This window comes from Chrysemys picta, chromosome 12 (genome assembly GCF_011386835.1).
Source record: "Chrysemys picta bellii isolate R12L10 chromosome 12, ASM1138683v2, whole genome shotgun sequence".
NCBI classification, from domain to species: domain Eukaryota; kingdom Metazoa; phylum Chordata; order Testudines; family Emydidae; genus Chrysemys; species Chrysemys picta.
The window spans coordinates 13,131,493-13,149,842 of NC_088802.1; the positions used below are offsets into that span (position 1 = coordinate 13,131,493).

General features: G+C 47.0%; 2 protein-coding genes across 9 annotated transcripts in view; one reads left to right on the forward strand and one right to left on the reverse strand.

Moving 5' to 3' along the window:
• The window catches only part of LOC101946744 (serine/threonine-protein phosphatase 1 regulatory subunit 10), a 345,369-nt gene that overhangs the window by 261,756 nt on the left and 65,263 nt on the right, over positions 1-18,350 (reverse strand). The window lies entirely within an intron of this gene.
• The window catches only part of LOC101934324 (butyrophilin subfamily 1 member A1-like), a 34,292-nt gene that overhangs the window by 11,166 nt on the left and 4,776 nt on the right, over positions 1-18,350 (forward strand). For 3 of the 5 annotated variants that reach the window (XM_065564977.1, XM_065564975.1, XM_065564972.1), the window contains 10 exons: positions 1,454-1,474; positions 1,985-2,005; positions 3,331-3,351; positions 3,897-3,917; positions 4,698-4,718; positions 5,778-5,798; positions 6,421-6,441; positions 12,136-12,156; positions 12,926-12,946; positions 17,059-17,085. In XM_065564977.1, coding sequence (XP_065421049.1) covers positions 1,454-1,474; positions 1,985-2,005; positions 3,331-3,351; positions 3,897-3,917; positions 4,698-4,718; positions 5,778-5,798; positions 6,421-6,441; positions 12,136-12,156; positions 12,926-12,946; positions 17,059-17,085 — 216 coding nt within the window. The remainder of the gene's footprint in view (positions 1-1,453; positions 1,475-1,984; positions 2,006-3,330; positions 3,352-3,896; positions 3,918-4,697; positions 4,719-5,777; positions 5,799-6,420; positions 6,442-12,135; positions 12,157-12,925; positions 12,947-17,058; positions 17,086-18,350) is intronic. The other 2 variants (XM_065564976.1, XM_065564974.1) reach the window with 1 other exon arrangement.

Here is an 18,350-nt window from a genome sequence, read left to right on the forward strand (position 1 = left end):
AATTTTCTTCTAATAAATGAAAAAAGGGAAGAATGACATTTTACACTGGGCTAAGCAGGGGAAGCACAGACCTGCACTGCGCTCCCCTCAGCAGCACAGGGAAGGAAACATTACTAAGGTTCCCATTTGCTCCAGGAGGCAGTGATCTGCACCAGCCCTTTACAGGCACAGAATATTTCTCCCCCAGAACTGCCTCAGTTAAGCTGAATGGAGCATTTGGGGAAGGGGTGGAACGGAGATTAATCCTAAACCTTTTTCACTCCTCACTCTCTTCTGCCCACTTCCCACCCAGCTGTGCAATTATTCCCTCCTCAGTCCCCCTGGACTCTGGGAATTAGTTAATGTCTCTTTCCCTCCTCTGATAAGTAAATATTTTGTACAGAGTTGGGCCCCCATAATGATAGTGTGTGATTTTATTTTGGGAGCAGTTGTCTGTGATTTCATTTACTGTTAAAAAGAAATTGGAATGAGACAAAGTGTGGCAAATTTCACCCCAATAAGTAATATTAAAAAATATATATACACAGTAGAAAAGCGGGGTCTGAATAGACATAAGCGCTGAGCCTGAACCTGAGTTCTGACAATGGTGAGAAACAGTAAGTCAGAGATGGAGAAAGGAAACCTTTTGCTCCTCCTGGTGTTGAGAACATGAAACCCATCAACGGCTCATGAATTCTATAATCACTGTGCAACTTTCACAAAATGCACACAACTGTATAACCAAGGCAAAAATGCTCCTAATAAGAATTTATATTTATTTCTGTTTATTTTTAATGGAACAAGATATAGAAATCTGTAAATGTCATGCTCTTTCCTCCAACAAAGCAAACTTTTGTAAATATTTGTCTCCTCATAAGGGTATTTCTTTGTTTATTTATGAATTTTTTGGGTGGAGTTTTTTAACCAGAAAAAGATGAAAGCCCAGATACTGCATCACTAACATCAGTTAGATCTTTGCCATTGACTTCAATGAGTATAGGATTCGGCACTGACTGCACAAGTCCTATTGCTAAAATAATAATGCTGATAATTTGAGGGACAGAAATTCCAGTCTGCACCCCCAGAGCTCCGAGCAAAGAAAATGGGAATGTGAGAGATAATACAAGGAAGCAGGATTGGGCTCTAATGGCTAGATTTTTAAAGGTATGTGATCAGCTAACTCTCACTAAAATCAGTGAGAGTTAGCCACCTAAATGTCTTGAAAAATCAGATCCTAATTCCATAAGGAATTCAAAACGTTCACAATTGTAAATCCTTCCAGAATTGTAAATAGTCAGTTACAGTTGGACACCTAAGTCTTGTGTGGCCACATGGTTAATAAAACATGAATGAAATGTTTGGTATTTAGGGGCCAGGTGTTCATATCATGAAACACTCCTTTAAATCTCCATTAACAGAAAATACTCTTAAATAACTTGTATTTACATCTGTTTCCTTTATTTCATTTCTTTAGGGAAACATCTTGGAGAAATCAGTAAGTTCAATTTTTCTCCACATAGAACCTTTTCCATTAAGTTGTTTGCTGTTTTATTATTTATGATGATTATTATTAAAGAGAGATCAATTTGAAAATCACATGAAATATCAGTGATAATGATTCAGTATGTGGGTAAGAGGAAATCAGAGAGAAAATGTTCTTTGAAATGTATCTTCTCTGAGTGTGAAATCGACATGGTGCTGGAGGCACCATGACATGGGGGACCAGGAGGACTCTGTGACCTCAAATGTCCTCCTCTTGCCTCATATGATGAGTAAATAATTTGGTTGAACATGGATCTTGTGTGTAATTCTATTTGAGGCGGAGTTGTTCCTTTTTTCATTTAATGTTAAAAGGAAATTGGGATGAAATTAAGCCTGATAAATTTCACCTCAACAGATAATATGAAAAGTTATACACAATGTTCAACTTTCACAAATCTCAGACAACTGTATAGCCATAAGAAAAATGCTTCTAATAATAATTTATATTTATTTCTGTTTTTAGGGAAACATGATACAGAAATCAGTAAGTGTTGTGCCCTTGTCTCCAACAAGGAAAACTTCATACAAATTTGTCTCCTCGTGTTTTAGTTTTTAAATGAGAAAAACATGAATGCCCTGATGCTGCACCACTAACATCAATTAGAGCTGTGTCTTTGATTTAAACGAGTGTAGGATCCAACACTAAATGCACAAGTCACATCACTAAAAGAATAATGTTGATAATTTTAGGGTCCAATATTACATTCCATGCACTCCTAACGCTCCCAGCAAAGTGAATGGGAACGTGTAAGATGCAAGGAAGTGGGATGGGGCTCTAAGGGTAGCTTTGTAAAGGTATTTGGACACCTAATGCCATTTGAAATCAATGGGAGTTAAGAACCTAAATACCTTTAAAAACCTGGCCCTAATTCCCTAGGGAATTCTAAACTTTCAGAACTAAGTCTATGCAGATAATCAGTTATTTTTTGATACTTTACTCTAGTGTAGACACAAAGGTACATCTATACTTACCTCCGGGTCTGGCGGTAAGCAGTTGATCTTCTAGGATCAATTTATCGCATCTTGTCTAGACGCGATAAATCGATCCCGGATGTGCTCGCTGTCGACGCCGGTACTCCTGCTCCGCGAGAGGAGTAGGCGGAGTCGATGGGGGAGCCTGCCTGCCGCATCTGGACCCACGGTAAGTTCGAACTAAGGTACTTCGACTTCAGCTACGTTATTAACGTAGCTGAAGTTGCATATCTTAGTTCGAAGTGGGGGGTTACTGTGGACCAGGCCAAAATGAGCCCAAACGTCTACACAATAATTTTACAGGCCCCCAACCCATGTCTTCTGAGCCTAGTTAGCTGACGTGGGTGAATTGGAGGTATTCAGTTGCTGTGTAGCCACACCCTATGGGACTTTGCAGGTGCTCCGTGCCCTGCCTGTGCGTTGGAAAGGGTCTCTTCTCCCCAGACCTCAATAGTTTCCCTGCCAATAGCCTGGATAAAAAGGTTTGTGAATGGGGGCTGTACAAATCCAATGGAATGAAGGGGAGAGTCTCATCTAGTTCTTAAAAACGCGTCCCTGCTTCTGAATCATTTTGCTCTTGCCTGGGTTCAGCTTAAGCCAGCTGCTCTTCATCCCAGAGCCCTGGTGTTCCTGCATTTGTAAATCCTTGAAAATAGTCAGTTACTCTTGGACACTTAACTCTAGTGTGGCCACATGGTTAATAAAACATTAATGAAATGTTTGGTATTTAGGGGCCAGGCGTTCATAGCATGAAAACACTCCTTTAAATCTACATTGACTGAAAATACTCTTAAATAACTTGTATTTACATCTGTTTGCTTTATTTCATTTCTTTAGGGAAACATCTTGGAGAAATCAGTAAGTTCAATTTTTCTCCACATAGGACCTTTTCCATTAAGTTGTTTGCTGTTTTATTATTTATGATGATTATTATTAAAGAGAGATCAATTTGAAAATCACATGAAATATCAGTGATAATGTATTGATAATTATTCAGTATGTGGGTAAGAGGAAATCAGAGAGAAAATGTTCTTTGAAATGTATCTTCTCTGAGGGTGAAATCCACGTGGTGCTGGAGACACCATGACATGGGGAACCAGGAGGACTTTCTGCCCTCAAATGTCCTCTTGCCTCATCTGACAAGTAAATAATTTGGTCCAACGTGGATCTTGTGTGTAATTATATTTGAGGAGGAGTTGTTCATTTTTTCATTTAATGTTACAAGGAAATTGTGATGAGATTAAGCCTGAGAAATTCCCCACTCTCGCGCCCCCCCCCCCCCCCCCGGGAATATAAAAAATTATATACAATGTTCAACTTTCACAAAACTCAGACAACAGTATATCCAAGAGAAAAATGCTCCTAATAATAATTTATATTTATTTCTGGGATTTTTGTTTTAGGGAAACGTGATACAGAAATCAGTAAGTGTTGTGCCGTTGTCTCCAACAAGGAAAACTTCGTACAAATTTGTCTCCCCGTGTTTTAGTTTTTAAATGAGAAAAACATGAATGCCCTGATGCTGCACCACTAACATCAATTAGAGCTGTGGCTTTGATTTCAACGAGTCTAGGATCCAACACTAAATGCACAAGTCACATCACTAAAAGAATAATGTTGATAATTTTAGGGTCCAATATTACATTCCGTGCACTCCTAACGCTCCCAGCAAAGTGAATGGGAACATGTAAGATGCAAGGAAGTGGGATGGGGCTCTAAGGGTAGGTTTTTAAAGGTATTTGGACACCTAATGCCAATTGAAATCAATGGGAGTTAGGAACCTAAATACCTTTAAAAATCTGGCCCTAATTCCCAAGGGAATCCAAATCTTTCAGAACTAAGTCCATGCAGATAATTAGTTATTTTTTGATACTTTACTCTAGTGTAGACACAAAATGAGCCCAAACGTCTACACCACAATTTTACAGGCCTGCAACCCATGCCTTGTGAGCCTAGTTAGCTGACGTGGGTCAATTGGGGGTATTCAGTTGCTGTGTAGCTGCACCCTATGGGACTTAGCAGGTGCTCTGTGCCCTGCCTGTGGGTTGGAAAGGGACTGTTCTCCCTAGACCTCAGTGGTTTCCTTGCACATAGCCTGGATCAATGGGTTTGTGAGGGACAGGCTGCGTGATGGGAGGTTGATTCCATCCTAGAAGAGAAGCACTTAATTAGTGTGTATTTGTTTTTGGTTCTGTGTTACCTAGATGATCTTCAAAGAGAACTTGGTAAGTGTTTCTATTTCTCGAATGCAGCCTTTTCCGTGGTGTTGAAACTATCTCTGGATCTATCGATCTCTCGCCCTTCTGCCAGGTAGAGTCGGCAGCAACATGGGCTGGGTTCAATGTCAAGGGTTCCTCTTAGCAACACAAAACAGAAAAAAATGTGAGATCCCACCCAATAATCTGGGAAAATGTAACTCCTGGGCCTCTTTAAGTCTATATAGTTGCCCCTTTAAGGCTTATAGTGGCCCAGCTGTACCAGTGCAGCTGCCCTGTAATCGGGTTTCCCGTGTAGTCGCTCTATGCCGACCTCCCACCAGCATAATTCAACCACCCCCAATGAGCTGCAGTACCTATGTCAATGGGAGAGTGTCTCCCGCCGACACAGCACTGTCCACACCGGTGCTTTTATCGCTGAAACTTATGTAGGTCAAGGGCGTGCTTTTTTCACACCCTGACTGACAAAAGTTTTACTGACAAAAGTGCAAATGTAGACCGCTTGCCCACTGGTGGCCTCGCTGACCAACTCTTCCCTCCTCCCTCTCAGTGCCTCCCACCTGCCGCACACTTAGGGTGCTTTGGGGAGGAGCGGGGATGCACCACGCTTGGGGGAGGAGGTAGGAAAGAGGCTGGGTGGGGCCTGGAACTTGGGGAAGGGGCTGGAATGGGGGGTGGAGCTGGGATGGGAAGAGATGGGGTAGGAGCTTGGGGGAAGGGGTGGAGTGGGGATGGGGCCTGGGGCGAAGCAGGGGGTCAAGCACCCAATGGACAGAGGGTAAGTTGGCCCTCAAATGTCGTCTTGCCTCATCTGACAAGTAAATAATTTGGTCCAATGTGGATCTTGTGTGTAATTATATTTGAGGAGGAGTTGTTCATTTTTTCATTTAATATTAAAAGGAAATTGGGATGAGATTAAGCCTGATAAATTTCACCCCAACGGGTAATATGAAAAGTTATATGCAAGGTTCCACTTTCACAAAACTCAGGCGACTGTATATCCAAGGGAAAAATGCTCCTAATAATAATTTATATTCATTTCTGGTTTTGTTTGTTTTTGTTTTTTAGGGAAACGTGATACAATAATCAGTAAGTGTCGCATTCTTTCCTCCAAAAAGGAAAACTTTGTACAAATTTGTCTCCTCATGTTTTATTTTTTAACCCAGAAAAAGATGAAAGCCCTGATACTGCATCACTAACATCAGTCAGATCTTTGCCATTGACTTAAATGAGTATAGGATTAAGTACTGAATGCACAAGTCATATCGCTAAAAAAATAATGCTGATAATTTGAGGGCCAGAAATCCCAGTCTGCACCCCCAGAGCTCCCACAAAGCAAATGGAAATGTGAGAGATAATACAAGGAAGCAGGATTGAGCTCTAATGGCTAGATTTTTAAAAGTATATGGTCAGCTAACTCTCACTAGGATCCTAACTCCCACTGATTTTAAATGTCTTGAAAAGTCAGACCCTAATTCCATAAGGAATTCAAAACTTTCAGAATTGTAAATCCTTCCAGATTGTAAATAGTCAGTTACAGTTGGACACCTAACTCTTGTGTGGCCACATGGTTAATAAAACATGAATGAAATGTTTTGTATTTAGGGGACAGGTGTTCATATCATGAAAACACTCCTTTAAATCTCCATTAACTGAAAATATTCTTAAATAACTTGTATTTACATCTGTTTGCTTTATTTCATTTCTTTAGAGAAACATCTTGGAAAAATCAGTAAGTTCAATTTTTCTCCACATAGAACCTTTTCCATTAAGTTGTTTGCTGTTTTATTATTTATGATGATGATGATTATTAAAGAGATCAATTTGAAAATCACATGAAATATCAGTGATAATGTATTGATAATGATTCAGTATGTGGGTAAGAGGAAATCAGAAAGAAAATGACAGGTTTCAGAGTAGCAGCCGTGTTAGTCTGTATCCGCAAAAAGAAGAACAGGAGTACTTGTGGCACCTTAGAGACTATGTCTACACTATGAAATTAGTTCGAATTTATAGAAGCCGGTTTTATTGAAATCGGTTGTATACAGCCGATTGTGTGTGTCCCCACATAAAATGCTATAAGTGCTCTAGTCGGCGGACCGCGTCCACAGTACGAGGCTAGCGTCGACTTCCGGAGCATTGCACTATGGGTAGCTATCCCACAGCTATCCCACAGTTCCCGCAGTCTCCGCCGCCCCTTGGAATTCTGGGTTGAGATCCCAATGCCCGGATGATGCAAAACAGTGTCGCGGGCGGTTCTGGGTACATGGCGTCAGGCCCCTCCCCCCCCCCCCCCCCCCCGTCACAGCAACGGCAGACAATAGATTCGCGCCTTTTTACCTGGGTTACCTGTGCAGACAACATACCACGGCAAGCATGGAGCCCGCTCAGCTCAGCTGAGCTCACCGTCATCATATGTCCTCTGGGTGCCGGCAGACGTGGGACTGCATTGCTACACAGCAGCAGCTGCTAACTGCCTTTTGGCGGTAGACGGTGTAGCATGAGTAATAGCCGTGGGGCTGGCAGCCGTAGGGCTGCATTGCACCAGCCCCTTGCCCTTTGGTAGGCGATGGTATATTATGATTGGTACCCATCATCGTCGTACTGGAGTGACTGTCAATCATGGCCACCTGGGCAGACATGCTACTGTTTCGATGATGATGGCTACCAATCGTAGTATACTATTTTCTGCCAGTTGCCCAGTATTGTTTGCTAAGCACCCAGAAGAGGCAGAGGGCGATGCTGGGTGCTGGCGGACGTGGGGCTGGCAGACGTGGGGCTGCATTGCTACACAGCAGCAGCCCCTTGCCTTTTGGCAGACGATGGTATATTATGACTGGTATCCGTCGTCATCATACTGCAGAGGCTATCACTCATGCTGCACCGTCGGCTGCCAGCTTAAGATGTAAAAAATAGATTTGTTCTGTATTCATTTGCTTCCCCTTCCTCCGTGAAATCAATGGCCTGCTAAGCCCAGGGTTTTCAGTTTAATCTTTGGGGGGACCATTCTGTGTGACAGTTGTTTGTGTTTCTCCCTGATGCACAGCCACCTTTCTTGATTTTAATTCCCTGTTCCTGTACCTGTACGCCATGTCGTCACTCGGCCCTCCCGCCCTCCCTACTTCTCCTGGTCCATCAGATACTAGTTTCGCGCCTTTTTTCTGACCAGGCGCCATAGCTAGCACTGGGATCATGGAGCCCGCTCAGATCACCGCGGCAATTATGAGCACTATGAACACCACGCGCATTGTCCTGGAGTATATGCAGAACCAGGACATGCCAAGGCGAAACTCGGACCACCCGAGGAGGCGATTGCAGCGCGGCGAAGAGAGTGATGAGGAAATTGACATGGACATAGACCTCTCACAAGGCACAGGCCCCAGCAATGTGGAAATCATGGTGTCACTGGGGCAGGTTCATGCCGTGGAACGCCGATTCTGGGCCCGGGAAACAAGCACAGACTGGTGGGATTGCATCGTGCTGCAGGTATGGGACGATTCCCAGTGGCTGCGAAACTTTCGCATGCGTAAGGGCACTTTCATGGAACTTTGTGACTTGCTTTCCCCTGCCCTGAAACGCCAGGATACCAAGATGAGAGCAGCCCTCACAGTTGAGAAGTGAGTGGCGATAGCCCTGTGGAAGCTTGCAATGCCAGACAGCTACCGGTCAGTCGGGAATCAATTTGGAGTGGGCAAATCTACGATGGGGGCTGCTGTGATCCAATTTGCCAGGGCAATGAAAGACCTGGTGATATCAAGGGTAGTGACTCTGGGCAACGTGCAGGCAATAGTGGATGGTTTTGCTGAAATGGGATTCCCAAACTGTGGCGGGGCCATAGACTGAACCCATATCCCTATCTTGTCACCGGAGCACCAAGCCACCGACTACGTAAACCGCAAGGGGTACTTTTCAATGCTGCTGCAAGCCCTGGTGGATCACAAGGGACGTTTCACCAACATCAACGTGGGATGGCCGGGAAAGGTACATGATGCTCGCGTCTTCAGGAACTCTGCTCTGTTTCGAAAGCTGGAGGAAGGGACTTTCTTCCCGGACCAGAAAGTAACCGTTGGGGATGTCGAAATGCCTATCGTGATCCTTGGGGACCCAGCCTACCCCTTAATGCCATGGCTCATGAAGCCGTACACAGGCAGCCTGGACAGGAGTCAGGACCTGTTCAACTACAGGCTGAGCAAGTGCCGAATGGTGGTGGAATGTGCATTTGGACGTTTAAAAGCGCGCTGGCGCAGCTTACTGACTCGCTCAGACCTCAGCGAAAAGAATATCCCCATTGTTATTGCTGCTTGCTGTGCGCTCCACAATATCTGTGAGAGTAAGCGGGAGACCTTTATGGCGGGGTGGGAGGTTGAGGCATCTCGCCTGGCCGCTGATTACGCGCAGCCAGACACCAGGGCGGTTAGAGGAGCACAGCAGGGCGCGGTGTGCATCAGAGAAGCTTTGAAAACGAGTTTTGTGACTGGCCAGGCTACTGTGTGAAACTTCTGTTTGTTTCTCCTTGATGAACCCTCCAAACCCCCCTTCCCCCCCCCCTGACCCGGTTCACTCTACTTCCCTGTAAACCAACCACCCCACCCCACCCCCTCCCCAATTCGAGCACCGCTTGCGGAGGCAATAAAGTCATTGTTTTTTCACATTCATGCATTCTTTATTAGTTCCTCACAGAAGTAGGGGGATAATTGCCAAGGTAGCCTGGGATGGGTCGGGGAGGAGGGATGAAAAAGGACACACTGCATTTTAAAACTTTAAGTCTTATAGAAGGCCAGCCTTCTGATGCTTTGGCGATCATCTGGGGTGGAGTGACTGGGTGGCCGGAGGCCCCCCCACCGTGTTCTTGGGCGTCTGGGTAAGGAGGCTATGGAACTTGGGGAGGAGGGCTGTTGGTTACACAGGGGCTGTAGCGGCGGTCTTTGCTCCTGCTGCCTTTCCTGCAGCTCAACCATACGCTCGAGCATATCAGTTTGATGCTCCAGCAGACGGAGCATCGACTCTTGCCTTCTGTCTGCAAGCTGACACCACCTATCGTCTTCAGCCCACCACTTGCTCTTTTCATCCCACCATTCAGCCCGCCACCTCTCCTCTCGTTCATATTGTGCTTTTCTCATGTCCGACATTGACTGCCTCCACGCATTCTGCTGTGCTCTATTAGCGTGGGAGGACATCTGCAGCTCCGTGAACATATCGTCCCTCGTCCTACGTTTTCTCTTTCTAATGTTCACTAGCCTCTGCGAAGGAGAAACATTTGCAGCTGGTGGAGGAGAAGGGAGAGGTGGTTAAAAAAGACACATTTTAGAGAACAATGGGTACACTCTTTCATTACAAGGTCGCATATTTCGGCTTGCAGGCAGCCATGGTAGGCCACAGTGTTTTGGCTTTTTTAACCTTCTTAACATGCGGGAAAGGTTGCAAACAGCAGCGCATTTCCCATATCAAGGATGAATTGGGTTGTCCATTTAAAATGGGTTTTCAATGTAAAAGGAGGGGCTGCGGTTTCCCGGTTAACATGCGGCACAAACAAGTAAACCACCCCCCCACACACACACACACACGATTCTCTGGGATGATCACTTCACCCCTCCCCTTCACCGCGTGGTTAACAGCGGGGAACATTTCTGTTCAGAAGAGCAGGAATGGGCGCCTCTGAATGTCCCCTTAATAAAATCACCCCATTTCAACCAGGTGACCGTGAATGATATCACTCTCCTGAGGATAACAAAGAGAGATAAGGAATGGATATTGTCTGCATGCCAGCAAACACCGGGACCATACGCTGCCATGCTTTGTTATGCAATGATTCCAGACTACGTGCTACTGGCCTGGCGTGGTAAAGTGTCCTACCATGGCGGACGGGATAAGGCAGCCCTCCTTTTGCAAAGAAACCTTTTGCAAAGGCTTTGGGAGTACATGAAGGAGAGCTTTCTGGAGATGTCCCTGGAGGATTTCCGCTCCATCCCCATACACGTTAACAGACTTTTCCAGTAGATGTACTGGCCGCGATTGCCAGGGCAAATTAATCATTAAACACGCTTGCTTTTAAACCATGTGTAATGTTTACAAATATTTACAAAGTTACACTCACCAGAGGTCTCCTGTGTGCCCTGAGGGTCTTGGGTGAGTTCGGGGGTTACTGGTTCCAGGTCCAGGGTCACAAACATATCCTGGCTGTTGGGGAAACCGGTTTCTCCGCTTCCTTGCTGCTGTGAGCTACCTACAGTACCTCCATCCTCATCTTCCTCGTTCCCCGAACCGTCTTCCCTGTGTGTTTCTCCAGTGAGAGAGTCATAGCACACGGTTGGGGTAGTGGTGGTTGCACCCCCTAGGATCGCATGCAGCTCCGCGTAGTAGCGGCAAGTTTGCGGCTCTGCCCCGGACCTTCCGTTTGCTTCTCTGGCTTTGTGGTAAGCTTGCCGTAGCTCCTTAATTTTCATGCGGCACTGCTGTGTGTCCCTGTTATGGCCTCGGTCCTTCATGGTCTTGGAGATCTTTTCTAATACTTTTCCATTTCTTTTACTGCTACGGAGTTCAGCTAGCACTGCTTCATCTCCCCATATGGCGAGCAGATCCCGTACCTCCCGTTCGATCCATGCTGGAGCTCTTTTGCGATCCTGGGACTCCATCACGGTTACCTGTGCTGATGAGCTCTGCGTGGTCACCTGTGCTCTCCACGCTGAGCAAACAGGAAATGAAATTCAAACATTCGCGGGTCTTTTCCTGTCTACCTGGTCAGTGCATCTGAGTTGAGAGTGCTGTCCAGAGCGGTCACAATGAAGCACTGTGGGATAGCTCCCGGAGGCCAATAACGTTGAATTCCATCCACACTACCCCAATTCCCACCCGCAAAGGCCGGTTTTATCGCTAATCCCCTCGGAGGTGGTGTAAAGAAATCTGTTTAAAGGACCCTTTAAGTCGAAAGAAAGGGCTTCATCGTGTGGACGTGTCCAGGCTTAATTCGATTTAACGCTGCTAAAGTCGACCTAAATCCGTAGTGTAGACCAGGCACAAATTTGCCACAAGTACTCCTGTTCTTCTTTTTTTAGAAAGAAAATGTTCTTTGAAATGTATCTTCTCTGAGGGTGAAATCCAAGTGGTGCTGGAGGCACCGTGACATGGGGGACCAGGAGGACTCTGTGCCCTCGAATGTCCTCTTGCCTCATCTGACGAGTAAATAATTTGGTCGAACGTGGATCTTGTATGTAATTATATTTGAGGAGGAGTTGTTCATTTTTTCATTTAATGTTAAAAGGAAATTGGGATGAAATTAAGCCTGATAAATTCCCACCCCCCCAGGTAATATGAAAAGTTATACACAATGTTCAACTTTCACAAAAGTCAGACAACTGTATATCCAAGAGAGAAATGCTCCTAATCATAATTTATATTTATTTGTGTTTTTTTTTTTAAATTATTTTAGGGAAACATGATACAGAAATCGGTAAGCGTTGTGCCCTTTTCTCCAACAAGGAAAACTTCGTACAAATTTGTCTCCTCATGTTTATTTTTTAAATGAGAAAAACATGAATGCCCTGATGCTGCACCACTAACATCAATGAGAGCTGTGTCTTCGATTTCAACGAGTGTAGGATCCAACACTAAATGCACAAGTCACATCACTAAAAGAATAATGTTGATAATTTTAGGGTCCAGTATTACATTCCGTGCACACCTAACGTTCCCAGCAAAGTTATTGGGAACATGGAATATGCAAGAAAGTGGGAATGGGTTCTAAGGGCAGTATTTTAAAGGTATTTGGACACCTAATGCCAATTGAAATCAATGGGAATTAGGAACCTAAATACTTTTAAAAACCTGGCCCTAATTCCCTTGGGAATTCAAAACTTTCAGAACTGTAAGTCAATGCAGATAATCAATTATTTTTTGATACTTTAGTTTAGACACAAAATGAGCCCAAACGTCTACACCACAATTTTACAGGTCCCCAGCCCATGTCTTGTGAGCCTAGTTAGCTGAACATGGGTCAATTGGGGGTATTCAATTGCTGTGTAGCCACATCCTATGGGACTTTGCAGGTGCTCCATGCCCTGCCTGTGGGTTGGAAAGAGACTCTTTACCCCAGACCTCAGTAGTTTCCCTATCCATAGCCTGGATCAATGGGTTTGTGAGGGACAGGCTGCATGATGGGAGGCTGGGGTTGATTCCATCCTAGAAGAGAAGCACTTAATTAGTGTGTGTTTGTTACCTAGATGATCTTCAAAGAGAACTTGGTAAGTGTTTCTATTTCTCGAATGCAGCCTTTTCCGTGGTGTTGAAACTATTTCTGGATCTATCGATCTCTCACCCTTCTGCCAGATGGAGTCGGCAGCAACAAGGGCCGGGTTCAATGTCAAGGGTTCCTCTTAGCAATACAAACCGGAAAAGACTTGAGACCCCACCCAATAATCTGGGAAAATGTAACTCCTGGGGCTCTTTAAGACTATATAGTGGCCCCTTTAAGGCTTATAGTGGCACAGCTGTACCACTGCAGCTGCCCTGCAATCGGATCTCCTGTGTAGTCGCTCTGTGCCGATTTCCCACCAGCGTAATTCAACCACCGCCAATGAGCGGCAGTAGCTACGTCGCTGGGAGAATGTCTCCTGCCAACACAGCACTGTCCACATCATGCTTTTGTCGGAGAAACCTATGTCGGTCGGGACGTGCTTTTTTCACACCCTGACTGACAAAAGTTTTACTGACAAAAGTGCAAGTGTAGACCCAGGATAAGAGACAAAACGTCCCACTCACCCACCCTGAGTCTGGGTGTAACAAAAGAAAACTTGTATTACAAGGCAAAGGGAACCCAGCATTGTTCTGGGAAAACACCACAGCCACAATTTGAAAGCATGTAACCCTGAGTGTAACCCCTTTGGGGTTTAGAGAGCATGTCCCTTTATATCTTTTTCCTAAGGGGGAGGGGGAGAGTAAGAAAAAAGGAGGGAAACTCCAGGGAGCAGCGCTGGAGCTCCAAGGAGAGGTGGAGGCAGCCTGCAGGCCTGGAAAAGTGAAGCAGCAGAGAACCTGCCCGAGGCCTGCGACAGAGAGGGCCCAGTTCACTGTAAAAACCGATAATAACCCTTTATGGACTTTCTGTCATTAGAGTCTGACCGCCGGGGTACTGCAAATATCTTGGTGGTCACGGACCATTTTACTCGTTATGCCCAGGCTTATCCCACAGGATCTTGGCAACCGTGGACGTTTTTGATCTTTGGTAGGATAAGCCTGGGCATAACGAGTAAAATGGTCCGTGACCACCAAGATATTTGCAGTACCCCGGCGGTCAGGCTCTAATGACAGAAAGTCCATAAAGACAAGCTCCATGGGTGCAGAACTCATGATGCTGACAAGAGGAGCCGCTTGCTTAGGCAGAGTCTTTCATTGGATACATCTGGTGCAGGTGCGAATATAGTGGGCGATGTCAGGCCCCATCCGGGGCCAATAGAATCTTGCCTTAACGAGGGCCTCCAATCGCTCGACTCCCAGATGCCCCATTCGATCGTGGCAGGCCTCTAACACGCCTCACCGGTACTTCTGCGGTAGCACCAATTGCTTAGGGTGAGGCCTTTGGAATGATTTTGCCCTCGGTAAAGTCGTTCATTCCAAACCAATAGGCGATCCCATTCTTTCAGCAAAATGGCCTCCTCTGAATGACTTGGTCAAATAGCCCTGGAATACTTTCCCCTTTCCAATGCATAAAGAATGTCCTTCATCCATGGATCAGTTCGCTGGGCATGCTCCACCTCTTAATCCTTTAGTTTGGGCAGCTGAGGGTCCTGTACTTTAGTAAAACTTGAGTAGACTATGGGTATGGCTTTTGGTGGTGCACCCAGACAGTCAATTGCTCGTTCTCCATTGGCTGTGGATTTTTTTTCTCCACAATGGATACTCGTTGGCATAAAGCTTTCAATTCAGGGGTCTCCACATTCATTTGATCATTGGGTAATACATCCTTAGAGTAAGGCTACCGCGACAAGGCATCTGCATTCATGTTTGTTCAACCAGGTCAATACTGCAGAGTGAAATCATAGGCAGAGAGTGCTGCTAACCACCGGTGCCCTGCTACGGATAATTTTGCTGTTGTCTTGATGTATGTCAAAGGGTTATTATCGGTTTTTACAGTGAACTTGGCCCTGTCCGTCCCAGGTTCTCTGCCAGTTCACTTTTCCAGGGCCTGCAGGCTGCCTCTGCCTCTCCTCGGAGCTCCAGCGCTGCCCCCTGGAGTTTCCCTCCTTTTTTCTTACTCTCCCCCTTAGGAAAAAGATTTAAAGGGCCATGCTCTCTAAACCCCAAAGGGGTTACATAAGCAAACCCCCACCCCACAGTACATTGGGCAATGTTGTTTGCCTCAGTTTCCCACCCTGTCATGTGAAAATCCAATGAGGGAACGACCTGTAACACACCACTCCCCTCTCCTGCTAATGCAGCCCACTCACAGTTGGTTATTCTTAAACAGCCAAGACCCAGAGTTCAGAGGTGCCCTCACATGGCTTTACCTCCCACCCCTGAAAAGCGCATGTGTGGGGGGGGGGGGGAAGGGAGGGGGGGACGGGGACCGTTGAGCAAGGCGTCCGCTGTTGCCTCCATGTCTACAGCTGGCTTGCTGCTGCTGCTGCTATCATTGTCACCACTGGCCATAGGTGCCAACAGCCCCGGAGCACCTGCAGGGAAAATTAGCGGGTGCTCTGCACCCACCCACAGCCAAGCTCCCTCCTCCTCCCTCCCCCCAGTGCATCTTACCTACTGGCGGCCTGGCTGACCAACTCTTCCCCCTCCCTCCCAGTGCCTGCTGCAAAACAGCTGTTTCACGGCACTCGGGATGCTCTGGGAAGGAGGGGGAGGAGCGGGGATGTGGCACGCTTTGGGGAGCAGGTGAGGAAGAGCCGGAGTGGGGCCGGGGAAGGGGGTGGAATGAGGTGGGTTGGGAGCGGAACAGGGGTGGGGACTTGGGGAAGGGGGTGGAATGGGGGGCAGAGCAGGGGTAGGAAGAGGTGGGGTAGGGGTTTGGGGGAAGGGGTGGAATGGGGGTGGGGGAAGGGGTCGAGCGGCCAGAGGGGAAGTTGGCACCTATGCCACTGGCTGTTCACTGCCTCCCATCCCTGAAAAGGGGTGAGGGACATCGAGCGATGCCACTGCTGCCTCTGGAACTGGCTCACTGCGGCTGCTGTCTCTGCCTCCACTGGCTGATGCTTCTGCCGCTGGGTCTGCTGGTTTTTCTGGTGCTGTTACCTCTGCCACCGCTCAGCTCCAGTACTGTTATCACGGCTGCTGCTGGCCCCCCACTGCCACTTCTGCAATGGTGTGTTCTGAGGTTCCACGACCTACCCAGGGATTCCAGCAGGCCGTGTCTGCTGCTGCGTCTCCATGTTGTTCGCTGCAGCCCTGTCCCCGCACTACGTCTATGACCTGGCCCCTAGGCCTGCTCATCAAGGGTTTCAACTCTTGCCATCACTGAATTGGGACAAGGGCTCTCCATGGTGTCTAATCAGCTCTGGCTTTAAACACAGGCGAGGGGATGGGAAGGTCAAATGGTATCTAGGGCTCTCGAAGGGGAATTCATAGCATCAGGCAGGAACCCCTGTCCCCACCCCCTCTGATTTTAACTGGGTTTTGGCATCTCTATCCCCTGCTTAGCCAGTGAGCTTTAATTTAGGTTGTCACTGTGACATACCCAGGGTACAATCCAGACTAATGGGCAGCTGTGTCACCCCTGGTCTGCAACCTGGGTGTCCTATACAATGCTCTGCCTCTGTAGCCTCCTACCTGGACATCTCACAAACAGCCTCCACTGGGGCTGGATTCTTTAATTGATTTGTAGATTAAAACCAAGGCCTTAAACTGGCATCAGAAAGGGACTGGGAGCCAGTGAAGGGACTGGAACATGGGCCTGATGTGTCACTGTGGCCTAAGCCCTGGAGAAGGCCGGCAGCTGCATTAGGTACCAGCTGGAGCCTTCACACTCAGCTGTGGATTCAGTGATCTACAGTAACCCAGCCCAGTGGTGGCAGAGACAGGGATCACTGTGGCCAGATCCTTGCCCACAGGAAGATGCAGAGTTTCCTAGTGAGCTGGGAGTTTAGACACTGATGCTACCTGGTCACCTAGGCCTAGTGAAAGGTCACATAGGACTTGAGTCTTTGCACCTCGACTCTGGTGAATGGGGCTGTAGAAATTCAATGGAATGAAGGGCAGTGTCTCATCTCGTTCTTCAAAATGTGTGTCTGCTTCTGAATCATTTTGCTCTTGCCTGGGTTCAGCTTAAGCCAGCTGCTCTTCATCCCAGAGCCCTGGTGTTGCTGCATTTGCTCAGCTGAGTTCTCATCCCTCACTCTGTGTTTGGTTTCAGACTGGAGAAGAAACATCGTCTGCCCAGGTAACTACAGCTCCTATTGCATCGATATCCAAAGCTCCCCCTGCGCTGAGACTTCCAGTCCCTTTTTCTCATACAGTTAACATTTTACACTAGCTCTTTGGGGCAGGGACGGCTCTGTACTAAGGTGAAAAGACTCAAAGGTTTGTGGGGCTAACGTTGTGATTTTGGGTGCCTAAGGAGCTCTTTTGTGCACACTGGAAGCTCAGAGGATTCTCAGTGAGATGCTGTTAGAGTCCCTGATGGGGCTGGAGGCTCAGGGAGGGAGGAGGGGACAAAGGACTGGGCCAGGGCCAGGTTAATGTCTAGGCTGCTCGTTTCAATTTTCAGAAGCCCTAACAGGGTTGCATGTGCCCAGACAGCTGCTGCTACTCTAGCCATGGCCCAGGTACATGGCAGCCGGCAGGGGTTAGCACATTCACTGCACACAGACACCCATTGGTCACACACAGAGATACAGAGACCCCATCACACACTGACTGCAACCCCCCAAACACACGGCAGGATCCAACCTGCATGAGAAGCCAGGGAAGCCAGTAAGGGCCCAGAGAGAGCCAGTGTGGGCTCTGGAATTCCTTGGGGAAGATGGAGCAGGAGAGGAGAGGTATGGGGAGAGGTAAGGTTGGGAGTGGGAGAGGAATAGAGGGATGCACAGGGGATTTCGGGAGTGGTCGCTGTGGGCAATGATTCTTCTTCCAGGGGGCCACAGCTGAGGGTGGCTAGTCAAGTCCAGTGAAGACTGTGAGGCCGTTCAGAGGGACCTACCCCCCTCCTCCCCCAAGCTGTGTGAAAGGGAAACATGGTGGGATATGAAATGCACTGGTGATAAATGAACGTACCATGGAGGGAAAAAATTGAACATCTCATTCACATTACAGGGTTTGAAAATAAGTGCATCAGCAGCTCAGTAATCCAACCTGGAATTCACTGTGTTCAGCTTGACAAAAACCTCTGCTCCCTGCGCAGCTCTGGGGAAAAGGTCAAACAAAATATGAGAATCCATAAAAATGGGATAGTGAACAACATGGAAATATTATACAGCCATTCTATCAATGTGGTTTGCCCTTATCTGGAGTTCTGTTTTGGGTACCGCTCACCCATCTCAGAAAGGGTATTGAAGAAGAAAAGGGGGCTCAGAGAAAGGCAATGAGAATCAGCATGAGGAGAGATTGAAAAAATTGGGAATTTTTACCTTTCAACAAGAGGAGCGAAAGGGGACATGATACAAGTACAGAATATTGCACAACCCCCCTGAACAGAATATGATT